Here is a 13,726-nt window from a genome sequence, read left to right on the forward strand (position 1 = left end):
GACTGGACTAGATGGTCCTGAAAGCCCTTCCCAGCTTTAAGTCCATGATCATAGAAATGGGAGCTTAGAAGGAACCTCTTAGATCATCTTTCTCATTTTGCAATTGAGGAAACTGAGGCTCAGAACAGGCAAATGACTTGGCTAAGTTTACCCAGGTAGTAAGAGGCAAGATTGAGATTTCCTGTCATTGCTCATCCCACTGAGACATCTTATTCTAGGTTTCTTTTTTTTTTATCCAGTAAACTTTATTTATATATAACAACAGTACAAAGTGTGTCCTTGGCTTGCAAAATAGGAGCGTTTCATATTTACAATAGGTACACAATAATATATTAGAATAATAACAAAAAAATCCCAGTTTTTTTTCTTGGAACATTTTAAATACTTCAATTTTCTTACAGTTTTTTTCCACGACACCTGTAAAAACAACAGAACCAGACAAACACTGTTTTCTTCTCATAAAAAAAATATAATACAGAATTCCAGTGTGTCAAGAAAAGAGGGGTTAGGGGGCAGAAAAGAGGAGAGAGGCAGGTATGTTGGGGAAAAGGGATCCAGATGATGGGGTAAGCAAAGACTTTGAGGCTCCTTCCCCATTTGGTGTAAGGAGAGAGTTCCTTCCAGACACACCTAAGATACTTCTCCCCATCTTCCTTACTCTTTCCCGTTTCAATCTTTACCTTGGATGTAACTTTGACAAAGAAGGGAGGTGAGAATCAAGAACCTGACTCGAGTCCTGGTGTTATCCATCTTTCTATGGGGCAGAACAAGAGGAATGAGACATATCACAGCCCATTTAGGTGAGACAAGAATAAAACCTTCGTGAAGGAGAGGGTTGGGGCATGATGTGGGTCACACTTGACTGGGAATAACCGTGGAATCGATCACCTTCACTGAGAGTCTCCAGAAACAGGCAAAACAGCAAATCTGTCTGTGGTGGTTTGGGAGAATCCTTCCTGGAGGTAGGGGAAGGTCATGTTAACTTCTCAGGGTATCTCCTAGCACTGGGTTTGGATGAACCAAGAGTAAAAACACATCCCTACATCCAGGGATGTATCCGGCCCTAGATATCAAATAAGAAGTCTCTGGAGAAGGGTAAGAGATGGAGAAGGGAAAAGAGACTTTGAAGCAGTGAAGATGTCACCACAGATGTTCCTGAGAGTATTGCCCAGAGTCCCTTAACCACAGCAGCTGAGTCCTATTTCAGTCTAGAACCTTAGTGATATGGTGTTTCATCCCCCAGAACCTTGGACAGAACAATCCAGTCCAACTTTTTTTTTTCTTCCACATTGACCCTTGACTTCAACTTTCACCTCTCCCAGAGTAAGGCCGCCACAATTTAGGGAAGAGGATTCCTGCTACAGATTTACTATGTGTAGAGAGGACATTGTCCATTCCCAGAGTGCAGCTGCTTGCTTGATATTTACTGACAACAGGTTAATGGGGCCAGGTGTGATGCTGAAATGCACCTGGAGATTTATCTGCCATGGCTTTTTAAATGTCCTCCCATTTATTCTGTCTGGACCATTTTAGTCTATCCTGTAGAGCACACCCATCCATTGTTCCCATTGTGGACTCAGCAGTTATGGTACCTTTTGTTGGTATTTCATGTCATCTTTGGGGGGAATTGGTGAAGGTCAAAGCCTCAGGCAATAAGGGAAAGTGCAGCTGGAACAATCCAAGGTAGTGGAAACTTTTACTGCTCCCATTTTAAGGGGGGGGGGAGATTCCAGGGGTCTTTTCCAGTTATTTTCTTCCTCCTGCTGGCTCTTTGCCCAAATCACTCTTGTCTTCCACAGGTTGGGGCATGGAAGTACAGAGATGAATGAGGCAGCTGGTCCATGCCCACTCTTTTGGTAGCAGAAACCAGCAGCCCATGGCAACCAGCTCCCTCTTCCCAGTGATAACACCAACTGACTCATGATGGCAATGACTGAGGTCTGTACATTTTGTGTTGGGCTAGCTGGTTGGTTGGCTGGGAAGTTGTCTTGGGTTAGAAGAACTTTCTTGGGCTAGTTTTGAGAAGATTCATATTTGCAGACAACATGCGCAGATCTCTCCCTCTCTCCTAATCCAGTGTTCACTGAGGAAGGGACACAAGAATGGAGTGGAAGTGCCCTGTCCAGAGAGTGAAGGTTACTCTTCCACAAAACTCAACTTCCCTAGAACACTCCTAAACTGGGAGAGACATCCTGCATGAATGAGTGAGGACCAATTTATCCCATTCCATTTTCCCATGCTTTATGGGGTCGTAGGGAATCAGAGGGGAGAGGTATTCCAGGACCTCATCATCCCCATGCCTCCACGACTTAGCTTGGATCCAGCTGGGCATTCCTTCCCAACATCCTTCTTGGGAAGTTACTCTTGACCGACTTTCTTTTTCTTGGCAGCCAAGTTACATGTGGTTAGCTCCTCTCACCCTGTCTCACCAGGCAGCCTCCCCTTTGGGTCCTCCCTTCACTCTCACTCTCAAATAAAAAGTACCTGAAATGAGGTCCTTTCTCTACCTTGCTGGTAGACCCTTCTGTTTCTAGGTTTGGAGACTGACAAGGGCTACAGAAGTGGGATCAGCCAGGGTGGATGGTGTCATTGGTGGGTGAAGGTGGGTTAAGACGATGCTGAGCCTCTTAGCCTTCAGCCTCCAGCTCCAGCAAAGCTTTAGGAGGCAATGTTACAAGGGGGAATCATCGTGTAAAGGGGATCATCAGAACCTCACCATTCAAACCAAACCTGAATGGCGAGCATAAAGGATTCAGAGATAGGTTCCTTTGCTGGAGGCAGGAAATCTCCATCTTAAATTCTTCTCTCCCCTTGGCTCCCTCACCCCCTCATTGCTGTAAATCATGGGCTCTGAGTCTCTAAGCTTTGGATCCGTGAATGTCAAATGCTTTGGCTTCTTGCACAAGGTCGGTCATTAGTATTTCTTTCAGGCTATTAATAGGGCCCAGAGAAACTTTAACAGAAGTGGATTATCAGAAGAAAAGTGGACTTGGCATGCCTGGCTGTGAATCATAATTTAAACAGCAAGTTTCCTGAGTATTTCACTGAATGCTTTTCTCTTCCCTTTTGTCAGCTGCATTCAGGCAAGAAACTGGAGCTGAACAGACCAGGGGAGTCTGCTGTGTGGTTAGTGCAGCAATCGAAAGCCACACGACAGCTGGGGCTGGCAGCCAGCTCTCCTTCACCCATTTTCCTTGGGAATTGTGAGGCCAGTGGAAGCTTTCAAAACTGGGACCGCCCGGAGGTGTAGCAGGATAGCGAGGGAGATGGATGATTGGAGTTAAACAAATAGGAAAGAAGCCACAATCCCTTCTCCCTTGGAGGCAGTGTGGTCAGGGCTTTAAGAGCTGCAGCCTGAATTTCTGGCCCCTTCCCAAATTGGAGGGATCGGAGGAGGGAGAGGCTGCTCTTCTCTTCCGCTCCTTCCCTTCTTCTTTAGCACCCGCCCTTACTTTCAGTGGCTCCTGCTGGAGAGGGTAGTTCCAGGGAAAACAATCTTGACTATTTAGATTAGCAGAGAGCTTAGGCTTCTCAAGATCAATGTGGTCCCACCACCAGCAACCAGCTCCCAAAGCCAACATCTGGGGACACTTAGTAGCCTCTGTGGGTAACCTGGACAAGAGAGGTGAAGCTTTGGTCTCTTGTTAAACAGTACTCAGGAAAGTTGGTCACCCATCATCTTTAGTGGAGGGAGGAAGGATGTGAGCCAGCTGCTCGCCTCCCCACCCCAAGAATCAGCAACGGAGACAGAGACAGAGACAATGACAGAAGACAAAGACTTTGGCACTCTCTGGGAGTCAAACCATTTGGCCTGGTCTGATCCTCTCAGAGGCAGGCCCTGCACATCCAGGGACATGTCCAAAGATGAATGCCAAACATTCTCCTTCTCTCTGCAAGCATGAGACAATTGGAAAAGTAGAATAATAAATATTGCAGCTTCTTTAGCAAGCATTACTTGCTGTAAACAGTGTTTGTTTTTGTATTATTTTTTTTTACTGCAAGAAATTGGAGTGAAATCCCAGGAGTGAACACCCATATCCCCCAAATCAAGTTCCAGGATTGAGCCTGGAGAGCTGGTCCCTTTATGGCCTTTGTAGGGCCCATTGAACTTTTTTCTAGTGCTCAAGGTCTCTGATCACAGCCCTGATAGACTGTGCCCCTGGAGCCAACTATTAGGATGTGGAAATGGCTCCCCAAAGCAGAGTGTGGCAGGAGAAAGACACGTGAGGTGGAGATGTTTGGTGTCCGAGTGAAGGTCACGAGCCCAGCATGAAGAGAAGCCCATGTCACCACCCCCTGGCTCAAAGGGGAGGTACTGAAGATCAGGTCCTCAATTGGTTAGACACAAAATTAAAACAAACAAACAAAGAAAATGAACAGTAGCAAAAAGCATAGACACTGTCTAAAGACAAAGCTTCTCTCCGGAGATGATCATACACAGGTATGTGTATGTAAAGCTTGGTTTCCAGCCGGGCAGGTTTGGTTTCATTTGATGGTTCAGGAATCCACACAGAAGTACCAAGGAGCTCTTGACCTTTGGGATATTTCCGGGTTTGACTGTGAAAAACGTTTGGTGCTAACTTGTGCTCATTCTTCCTCTCCTCCTTTTCTCTACTTCCCAGGAAAGGAAACAAATTATTTTCCCAAGATTCCCATTGTCATCTGTTTGCGAATTGTCACTGGAAAGGAACAGGAATCTTGTAAGGGAGGAGTGCTTGGGAGGATAAGAAAGAAGGGAGAAAAACCAGAATGGAAAAAAGAAAAAGGTGGGACGGGATTAGCAGAGTGGCTTTTTGTCTGTTTTATTTCTGTGGTTTTTTCTCTTTTTCTTAAAAAAATTAAATAAAGTTTTCATTCTTTCCCAATATACATTAAATGATTTTTTTTTTCATGCAAAGCAGCAGTCACAGAGGCAGATCTGTCCGCAGCTCCTGCCTCTTGGCTTCGAGGACGACTTCCTGGCCCCCATTTCTCTCTCGTTCTTGCCAAGGATGCATGATGCCTACTGTTCGATGATTCTGGGAACTGGATAGGATGAACCCTAGCTGATGCTGGGGGAGGGGCACAGCCCTCCCCTCCCCCCAGGGTGGGTTCAGTGAGCCCCGGGAGCTATATACCCTTCATTCCCAGCTTCCCAGTTTTGAAGAATTGAAGGCTGAGTCCTCCTTGCCTTCTCTCTCTTCTCTTAGGAGATGTGCCTGGAACCTCCCCTCAGCTCTCAATGGACATGGCATTGATCAGCTGTTCCACTTTATATGACAGCCGCTGCCTCCGTGCCTGTTCATCCTGTTCAAGGGCCCCTATGATCTGGAGGGGAAAGAGAAGCACAGAAGTCACACGGACATCAGAGATCTTTGGAGTTCATTTCTTTTTTTTTAATGTTTCATCCTTACAACCACCCTGTGAGGTAGGTGCTATTATTGGCCCCACTTTATAGAAGAAGGAACTGAGGCAGACAGAGGTCAAATGATTTGCCATGGGTCACACAGCTAGTCAGTGTGCAGACAGGATTTGAACTCAGGTCTTCCTGACTCTAAACCCACCGTTCTACCCACTGAGCTACCTATCCACCTAAGGTCAAACACGGAATCAGTGGCAAAACTAGGATTTGAACCCAGATTCTTTCAGATGTCAAAATCTAGGAATTTTTCTACTATACTACTGATCCTACTCAGGCCTCGTCCCCTCCTTCTCCTAGAAGTCTTTCTGGATGAATCCAGATTCATTTAACATACCGCCACCCATCAAGACACCTACTCAGTCTCATTTTAATGAGTTACCTATTATTACCTATGCATTCTCTATAATCTATGTGGGCGGTCCAATTTCTGCGTAGACCCAAAGAATGTTGAGGTGTGGCAAAGTAGAAAGAATACTGGCTTGAGAGCCAAGGGACCTAGATTCAAATTCCACATCTGAGGTTTCCTCCTCATTATTGTCCATCCTTCCTTTCTGAAGAGGACCAATGACATCATGGGGTGATGTCAACTCACGAGTGAATTGGATTTAAGGGAGGCAGAGCTGCACAAACTCATCAGCCTCACTCTCTCTTCCAGAGGCACAGAAGGCCAGTGGCAGGACAAAAGTCAGGATGACTAGCGATGGCCCAGGATGCTCTGGCAGGCTCCACAGAGCCTGCTTCAGCTGCCTTCATGGCTGGTGGAACAATTGTTCTTATCCTTTATTATTATTATTATTATATATATATTATTTCGTGACAGCAGGCCAGCCACAACTTCCCTAGGCCTCTGTTTCTTTATCTATCAAATGAGGGGATCGATCTAGACGGCCTCTAAAATCCCTCCCAATTCTTTGTCTATCATGCCCTCATCTTATAAGAAGGGGAAATCAAGGCCTAGCAAAGTTAAGTGACTTGCCCAAAGTCGCATGAGTAGAAGTTAGCATCCACTTGTCTTTCTGCAAATTGGCAGTTGGCATCTTCTCAAATGCAGAGAAGAGGCTCACTCAGGGTTTTTTAAAAGCAATGATGCTGATTTTAAAACACTTTATTGAGATAAGATAATTAAATCAGTAAAAAAAACCCTCACTGTTTTGTTAACCGCATTAAAAGTGATATTAATCAAATGACTTTCAACTGCCAACTTGCAAATGGGCCAATTTCTGCACACAGATCAATAAACTTCTCCTGTCTCTTGCACATAATAGGTGGCCAATGAATGTATATGAAATTGATTTACTCGTTGGATGAGATTGTTCATCTCTCATTTCACGGCGGTCACCCACCATGGTCATTTCCCTCTTACCTCTTCACTGTACTTGCTGACATAGGAATAGATTTCATTGAGGGCACTGAGCATGTTAAACTCCACAGCATGGAGGCGTGACTGTTCTGCGAGGTAGGCATTCATGTCCTGGTCACTGATGGCTGGCAGCTTGGCAATATCAGCATAGTATCTGGAGGGGATCGGAGAGACTCTAGGATTAGGGAGCTAAAGGAAGGTGGTCTGTTCCACTCCTGTTCACTTTTCTCCTATTTCCTCCCTTTGTTTGGCATTCAAAGCTCTTCATAACCTGGTCCCTTCCTACCTTTCCAGTCTTCTCTCATATACCCTGTGATCTAACTATATTGGCCTATTACTGCTGTTTGTCCTTCATTCTTGAAGAGGACCATGACATCAGGGAGGTGATGCCATGACATGCAATTGAATTGGATTTAAGTGAGGGAGAGCTGTGCAAAGTCACCAGCCTCACTTTGTCCTCCGGAGCCTTCTGGGTCCAGTGGCCAGATATAGATCAGGATGAGTGAAAATGGCCTGGGATGCAATTATTCCTTAAGCATAACATTCAGCCCACCCCCCATCTCTCTGCCTTGGAATCAGTTGTTCCCCAAACCTAGAATGCTTCCCTCCCTTACCTTCATCTTTTAGCTTTCCTGACTTCCTTAAAAACTCAGCTCAAATCCCTCTACTCCAAGGAGCCCTTCCTGATCCTCCCAGGTTTAAACGTCTTTCACTGAAGATTAGCTTCCACGTAGTCTGGATATATCTTGCATGTAGTTGTTGATATGTTGTGTCTCCCATTAGAATGCAGGCTCTGCTTCCCCAGCTCCCTTTCCTTGTATCTCTAGCACTTAGAATAGTGCTGAGCATATGGTAAACACTTAATAAATGCTTGTTAACTTGATTTCTTGACTCCCTAGCACTCCAGTCTCTTGCTTGGCCTGCTGTGGCTGGAGTGCCCTGGGATGGGTCTTGGCATCTACCTGGGGGCTTCCTGGCTGGTCAAAATCAGCACTGTGATGATGACAAATGCATCTTTTTTCCTGCAACATGGAGCTCAGAGGGAGCATGGAGTAGCAGTGGGGCAAAGCCTGGGCATGGGACCCAGAAGGCACAGCCAAATGATGTCATGGCAGGTCATGGCAAAGTGCATTCTTAGTTATGCTGGTGGGATCCAGCATGACAGTGCCCAAGGAGTCGGACCTAACATCCTTATTCAGCTGACTTCCTTGGGGTTAGGGTGAATCAGGGTGTCCTACTGACCTCTCCACCCAGCTCTTGTAGCTGGGAATGTCCTTGGCGTAGAGCAGCTTGTTGGAAGGGGAGTCCTTGCCCAGCCGATGCTCGGACGTGGAGCAGGAGTCCATGAAGGTCTGCGCCACCACCGAGAGGCAGGCGTCCGTGATGCTCCCCTTGTGGATATCAAACACGAACTGAGGGTTCTTGATCACATTCACCCAGAATCGCAAAGGGAGGCTGTGGGAAAGAGGGGGACTTAGTGAGTTCCTGGGCTTTGGGGGCCAAGAGGAGCATACAAAGAGGCCCAGCCAACATCAATGTCTTTTCAACTATGACCCTACCTCCAGTACTATTATGCCCATCCACTAACAACTTAGCACCCCAGTCTTCATACCATGAAATACAAGAAAAACTAGAATTCAGCACCAGTCATTTGGCAGGAATCATTATTCACCCAGGGAGATGGGGGCATGGGGGAGGCAGGAGACATTTTTGCCCTAACCCTCCAAGATGACTAAGCATAAGATCAGAGGATTTCAACCTGGAAGGAACTAAAAAGGTCATTGAACCTAAACTCATTTGTAGATGAGGAAACTGAGGCTTGTGGAGATTATGTCCTGCCCAAGGCCACACAGGAAGTAAGCAGCAGAGCACGGATATGAGCCTGGGTTCTCTGATTCAGAATCCGTTGTACTAAGATACCTCTTTCAGACATTTCATATCTAGGTCAGTACAAGGGACACAGGAGCCCTGGGTGCATTCATATATGAATGAATGAATGTAAAGGAGACGGAGAATGGATGGAGGTAAGAGTGGCATAGTGGAAAGGGATTTGGAGTTGGAGTACCTAGGTTCAAATCCTTTGTGATGTTGGCCAAGTCACTTTATCTTTCTGGGTCTCAGTTTTCTATCATCCTAAGATCCTATATAGGCACTCCTGTGGAGTCCATTGTCCACCAGGATGGCTCACATCACTTGGGTTCTAGGACATGTCCACACTTGCAAGAATGAGATGACATATTAGGAGAGATGAAACCCCAATTCACTGTCTTCTCTTTCTATCAGCTCTAGGGATGGAGAGCCCATCTCCACTCTCGGAAGCCTTGCTAAGGGTCTCAGTGCTCGGAGTGAAGCCTATTCCTCAACGGTAACATAAGGCAGCATTATTTTCTTGGACTCTCACACAAAACCATCGGGCATATTGAACCCATATTGACAGTGCCCACTGCTATTGTCTGGAGGACAAGTGCAGAGAGCCCTGGGCACTTCCACTGAGCAAGGACAACGGTCTCCACCTATGCTTCATGCCCAGCCAGCTTGGGCCTCCGCTCCCAGCATCATTTCCCAGAGCTGGCCTGGCCTGGCTAAGGCGGAACTATGCCTAGAGGAATGGGTTCCCCAGGGAGTCTTTTCAACAGGTCTCCTCCTCCTGAAAACGCCAGTTCATTCAAGTGTCTAGGCTGTGGGAAGTCATGGAGAGAGCTTGGGGGGGGGACTGTTGTGTGGCTGGCATCTCAAAGAATGACTTGCTGCAGGTTGGGGGCTGCTCTTTGTCCCCAAAGGAGCTTGTCAGATGTGAAGGGATTTCCTCCCCAAAGGAGGTTTTAATCAGGGGAGATGATTATTCTCTGCTTCTTTGGCCATGGAGTGAAGGACAAACCCAGCCCACCCCCTTCCCAAATCCCCAAACAGCTGCTGCTTTCTCATCATTTTCAAGGCTGTGATTTTCCATCTCCAGCTACACCCTTAGAGCCCTAACCCTTTGGACTCTTTTTGGGGAGCAATGGGGTAGAGTAGGAAGAGTGATGAATAGATCAGGAGCTAATGGACCTGTGTTCAAATCCCACTTTTGTTCCTTACTCTGTGTAATCTTGAGCAAATCACTTATTTCTCTGTTTCCTGAGTTTTTGATTGATTGGTCAATCCCCAGCTCAGTTTTGCATTTTTTTATGGAGCAGTGAAAACCCTGGAAAGCCCCGGCCTTGACACTTAATATTGGTATGACGTTGGACAAGTCACTTTGAACTTTCTGGGTCTCTGTTTCCTTATCTACAAAGTGAGGGGGTTGGCTTAGGCGACCTCTAAAGTCCATTCAACCTCCTGATGATCCCAAGACTCTGCTGAAGATCCATCATGGCCTTGCTCATAGCCATTCACTCCATCATTCCCACCTCTGGATGGCCTCAGAGGGATCACTTCATAGCCCTCCGCTCCCTTTCTCACTCACGTTTTCACTGTGCATAAGCTTCTGACTTTCCCCCCTTTCTCACATCAGGCTTTGTGAAGATGCTTTCCTCTGCTAGGTCTCAGCTCTAATCTTTGGGCGCCCTCGGGGTTCACGGTCTTAGTCTCTCGTGATAAGGATGAGGTTGATGTGGTATTGAGAGTTGTCCTTGTCTGGGCAATTCCTGTCTCCAGTCCCATGGGGGTATGCATAGCCCTTACAAGCATCTGGGGCAGGTGTTGTCTGGATGGCAAAGCTAAGGGTTTCCGTGGTCCCATTCTGTGGACCTGTGTGAAGTAAGTGGCCAAGGAGACCCTTCAGAGCTCAGCTTGGGGGCTATGTTTGTCTTTGCTAAAGTAAATCTGGGGGATAAAAAGGGGTGAGTGCTATGCCGGTGAGAAATAGAGCCAAGAACCTGGGACCATTTATCTCCCCAAAGTCAGTGCTAATGCCCAAATAGTGTTGGGCAGAGTTGGGCATTATACAGAACAAATGAAACATACACAGTCCCTCCCTCCCCTCTTCCTTGGGGAGGGGTTCTGGGAAACAAACAGGACACACAATGAAGGAATGCAGAGAAGGAAAGGAATGCCAAAATGACAAGATCACAGATTTATAGATGGGAAGGACCTTTGTCATCTAGTTCACCCCCTCTCCCCCCTGCATCATTTTACAGATGAGAAAACTGAAAACCAGGGAAGTGAAGTGCCCAAGGTCATACAGATATTGAGTGGCAGGGCCAGGATTTGAATCCGGTTCTTCCTAACTCCAAAACTAACACTCTTTCACTAGATCACATAATACTAGCTAACATTTCTATAGTGCTTAAAGGTTTGCAAAAACAGTTTATAAATATCTCATTTCATCTTCTCAATAACCTTGTGAGGTAGGTGCTATCATTCATCATCCTCTTTTTTCTTACGAGCTGCAGAATCAAGATGCATTGGCAACCACAAAGAGGCGGAGAATGAAATGGCTCTCTGTGGGGAGGGGTATTTGGTTTTGTCCTGGTTAGCTTTGCAAAGCGCCTGGTGTTTTCCAGGTCTGATGCTCGTCAAATACCAGCCTCAGCACATCTGCCCTCGCTGTCTTCCGAGAGGGAATGCTGGCTACAGACAGCTGTTTGTGCTGCCCGCCCACCATGTGGACCAGGACCTCGTCCCTCCCACAGCAGCCAGCCCTGTTCCTCTGTGCTCTTTTCCAGGGGAAGATTTCTGTTCTGGCTCTTGGCCAGACTTTGTCTGACCCGAGTGTTTTCCCTGGCTCTGCCTCCAGTCCAGCCATTGTCCTTTCCTCAAGGCCTCACAGAATAGAAGTCTAAATTCTCAATCATGTGCTAAGGGACATTGGGAAATTTGTCTCCAGTTGCTGGTGTTAGCTGCTTGTTACCACCTTTGGGAAGAGTCATGTCTGAGGGCCATCCCACCTGCTGCTCCTGGGATGTTCTGGCGCCGGGGGTAATAACTTGATCTTAAGAGATTAGGTTTGAAATGAAATGCTCGGAAACAGCTGGCTCCAACCCACAGTGGGTGTTAGCTCTCCCAGCCTTGTCCTGAACTGGTCAGCTTTTCCAGATTTGGCAGATCTGGTTTCAACTAAAGCCATCATTGTCTTTATGAGGTGACTTGGGTTCAGCCTGACTCCAGATGTCTATTGCTAGATATCATTTCCCAAACCTGTCCTGGCTTTGTACTTCTGCTGGTAGACTTTAAGCTTGCTTGGTCATGGGATGGAGGAAGATGAGACCCATCTCTCACCTCCACCCCTCCACATCACCCCACTACTAGCTTCTGAATCAGCAGTGATGACCTTCTTCCCCCCACCTTCCTCTAGCTGCTCTAGAAGAGGTGATCTAGGCATCAGGGGTGGACACTCTCCCAGTGAGGGTTGCAGTGTAGACGCCAGCCTCAGTGCCCAAGGTTCAAGCCAGCAGGTGAACTTCTAGAGGAGAAAGCTGCTGGGGAACGTGTTTATTCTTCTGAGCATATGTATGCTATTTGTTTGCTGGGCTTTGGATTACCGAGCCACAGCTGAGAATGACACCGCCCCCCCCCACCCCGCCTCCCTGTTTCCCCTCTGCCTTTCTAGCTTCTGCCCCCTGCCAGCCCTGGGCTCTTCCCCGCCACAGGGCAGGCTAGCTCTCTCTGTCCTGTCCCTCCTAAGGGGCTTACCAGTTGCTTTTCCAGGTGTGCCGCACATCTGTATCATGGATGCTGTGCCTGTCTGCTTGCTCATCCAGGAAATCAAACATGTACTTGATGGCCAGGGGGAGGGCACTGCCCCGGTGTACAGTGCTGAACAAGGTCTCGAACAAATCATCCACAAACTTCTGCAGTGTACCCTGGGGGAGGGGAAGGATGGTGGGAGGTGTGAAAGAGAGGCTGGGCAGGAGAAGGCTCAGTAGGGAGGGATGGGGGGGGTGCTGGCAGGCAGCAGAAGGGGATGCCAGATGGTGCCACAGGCTTTATACTGTCTTGGAAAAGTAAAAATGTCTGTGTTGTGGGGATGCACAGACTGTTGGAGGGGGGAAGGTTAGTGGTGGTAGGTTTAGGGTATGGGTTGTGGGTGGGGGGATGTGGGAACAGATGAATAGGCATTTGGCTCTATTGGCTGGGATCTCTGGGGGCAGAGTCTTTAATATCTTGCAGGCACAGGACCGAGTGGTAGGCTGGTGTGGGCTCAGGACTTGAGACCACAAGGTCTCTGATTCTGTACTTCTTATCAGCAAGGAAAAGGATATGGGCTACTAGGCAAAGGAGATGGCTGAAAGACAAGCTGGGCAATGGGGGCCCATATGGAGAGTTTGGCAAGGAGGCCCTGGGGTGCTTAAGATATTAATTGGCTCAAGTTGGGCTAAGTGGTGGCTGGGAGCATGGGATCTAGGGTAAGGCGCCCAGCCCTGATCCTGATTCACGAATGCTCCAGGCAACCTCTGAGCTACCACATTAGTTTATCACATATCACATGCTGTCCCCTGAACCTGTACAGGGAACAGGACTGGTATAGGACACCACAGCACACAGAGGTCAAAAGTCGACCCTGGAAGGTAGCAAGGAAGTGGCACTCGGGGATTGACCAACTCTGGAATTTGTGGGGGGTGGCTGCTCTTTTCTTGCCAGAGCAGGTAGCTGTCCTGTGTGTGGGGGACCTTTAAAAAAGCTGGTTTTAGATCACCAGGATTATTGATGTAGCTACCACATCTTCACAGCTCCTGTGTCTAATTCTGGCTCAGTGGACATCATAGATTTAGAAGGTACCGTACATGGTTGTCTAGACCGACTGTCCCATTTTACAGGTGTGGAAACTGAGGCCCAGAGAGGTTCGGTGACTTTCCCAAGATGTCATAGATAGTAAGTAAGCAGAGGCAGGGGTATAACCCAGGTCCTCTGATTATTACTCTAATCCTCTTTCCACTGTTCTGTGCTGGAGTAGCAGCAAAAATCCCAAACCTTGACCCTAGGTAAGATGTGTCCTATCTTGCTAAGCCAGGAAAGGAATTGGTGTGATGGAAGCTACTCCTTTG

The 13,726-nt window shown here is 47.4% G+C and overlaps 1 protein-coding gene and 1 long non-coding RNA gene across 3 annotated transcripts in view; one reads left to right on the top strand and one right to left on the bottom strand.

Annotated features, from left to right (window-relative positions):
* Positions 1-224: 224 nt before the first annotated feature.
* PLXNA2 (plexin A2) overlaps positions 225-13,726 on the bottom strand; it is a 330,148-nt gene continuing 316,646 nt past the window's right edge. Inside the window, exons 29-32 of the mRNA XM_036756742.1 lie at positions 12,375-12,544; positions 8,004-8,216; positions 6,765-6,915; positions 225-5,307 (exon numbers count right to left, since the gene is read on the bottom strand). Coding sequence (XP_036612637.1) covers positions 5,212-5,307; positions 6,765-6,915; positions 8,004-8,216; positions 12,375-12,544 — 630 coding nt within the window. The 3' untranslated portion in view covers positions 225-5,211. The remainder of the gene's footprint in view (positions 5,308-6,764; positions 6,916-8,003; positions 8,217-12,374; positions 12,545-13,726) is intronic.
* Positions 4,372-10,004, top strand: LOC118848021. Of its 2 annotated transcripts, XR_005010235.1 has the most exons (4): positions 4,397-4,441; positions 4,623-4,766; positions 5,190-5,407; positions 9,045-10,004. It is a non-coding gene; the product is annotated as an uncharacterized LOC118848021 (long non-coding RNA). The 2 variants fall into 2 exon arrangements; XR_005010234.1 differs by lacking the exon at positions 4,623-4,766 and having other exon boundaries at positions 4,372-4,441.

Source organism: Trichosurus vulpecula, chromosome 4 (assembly GCF_011100635.1).
Source record: "Trichosurus vulpecula isolate mTriVul1 chromosome 4, mTriVul1.pri, whole genome shotgun sequence".
NCBI lineage: Eukaryota > Metazoa > Chordata > Mammalia > Diprotodontia > Phalangeridae > Trichosurus > Trichosurus vulpecula.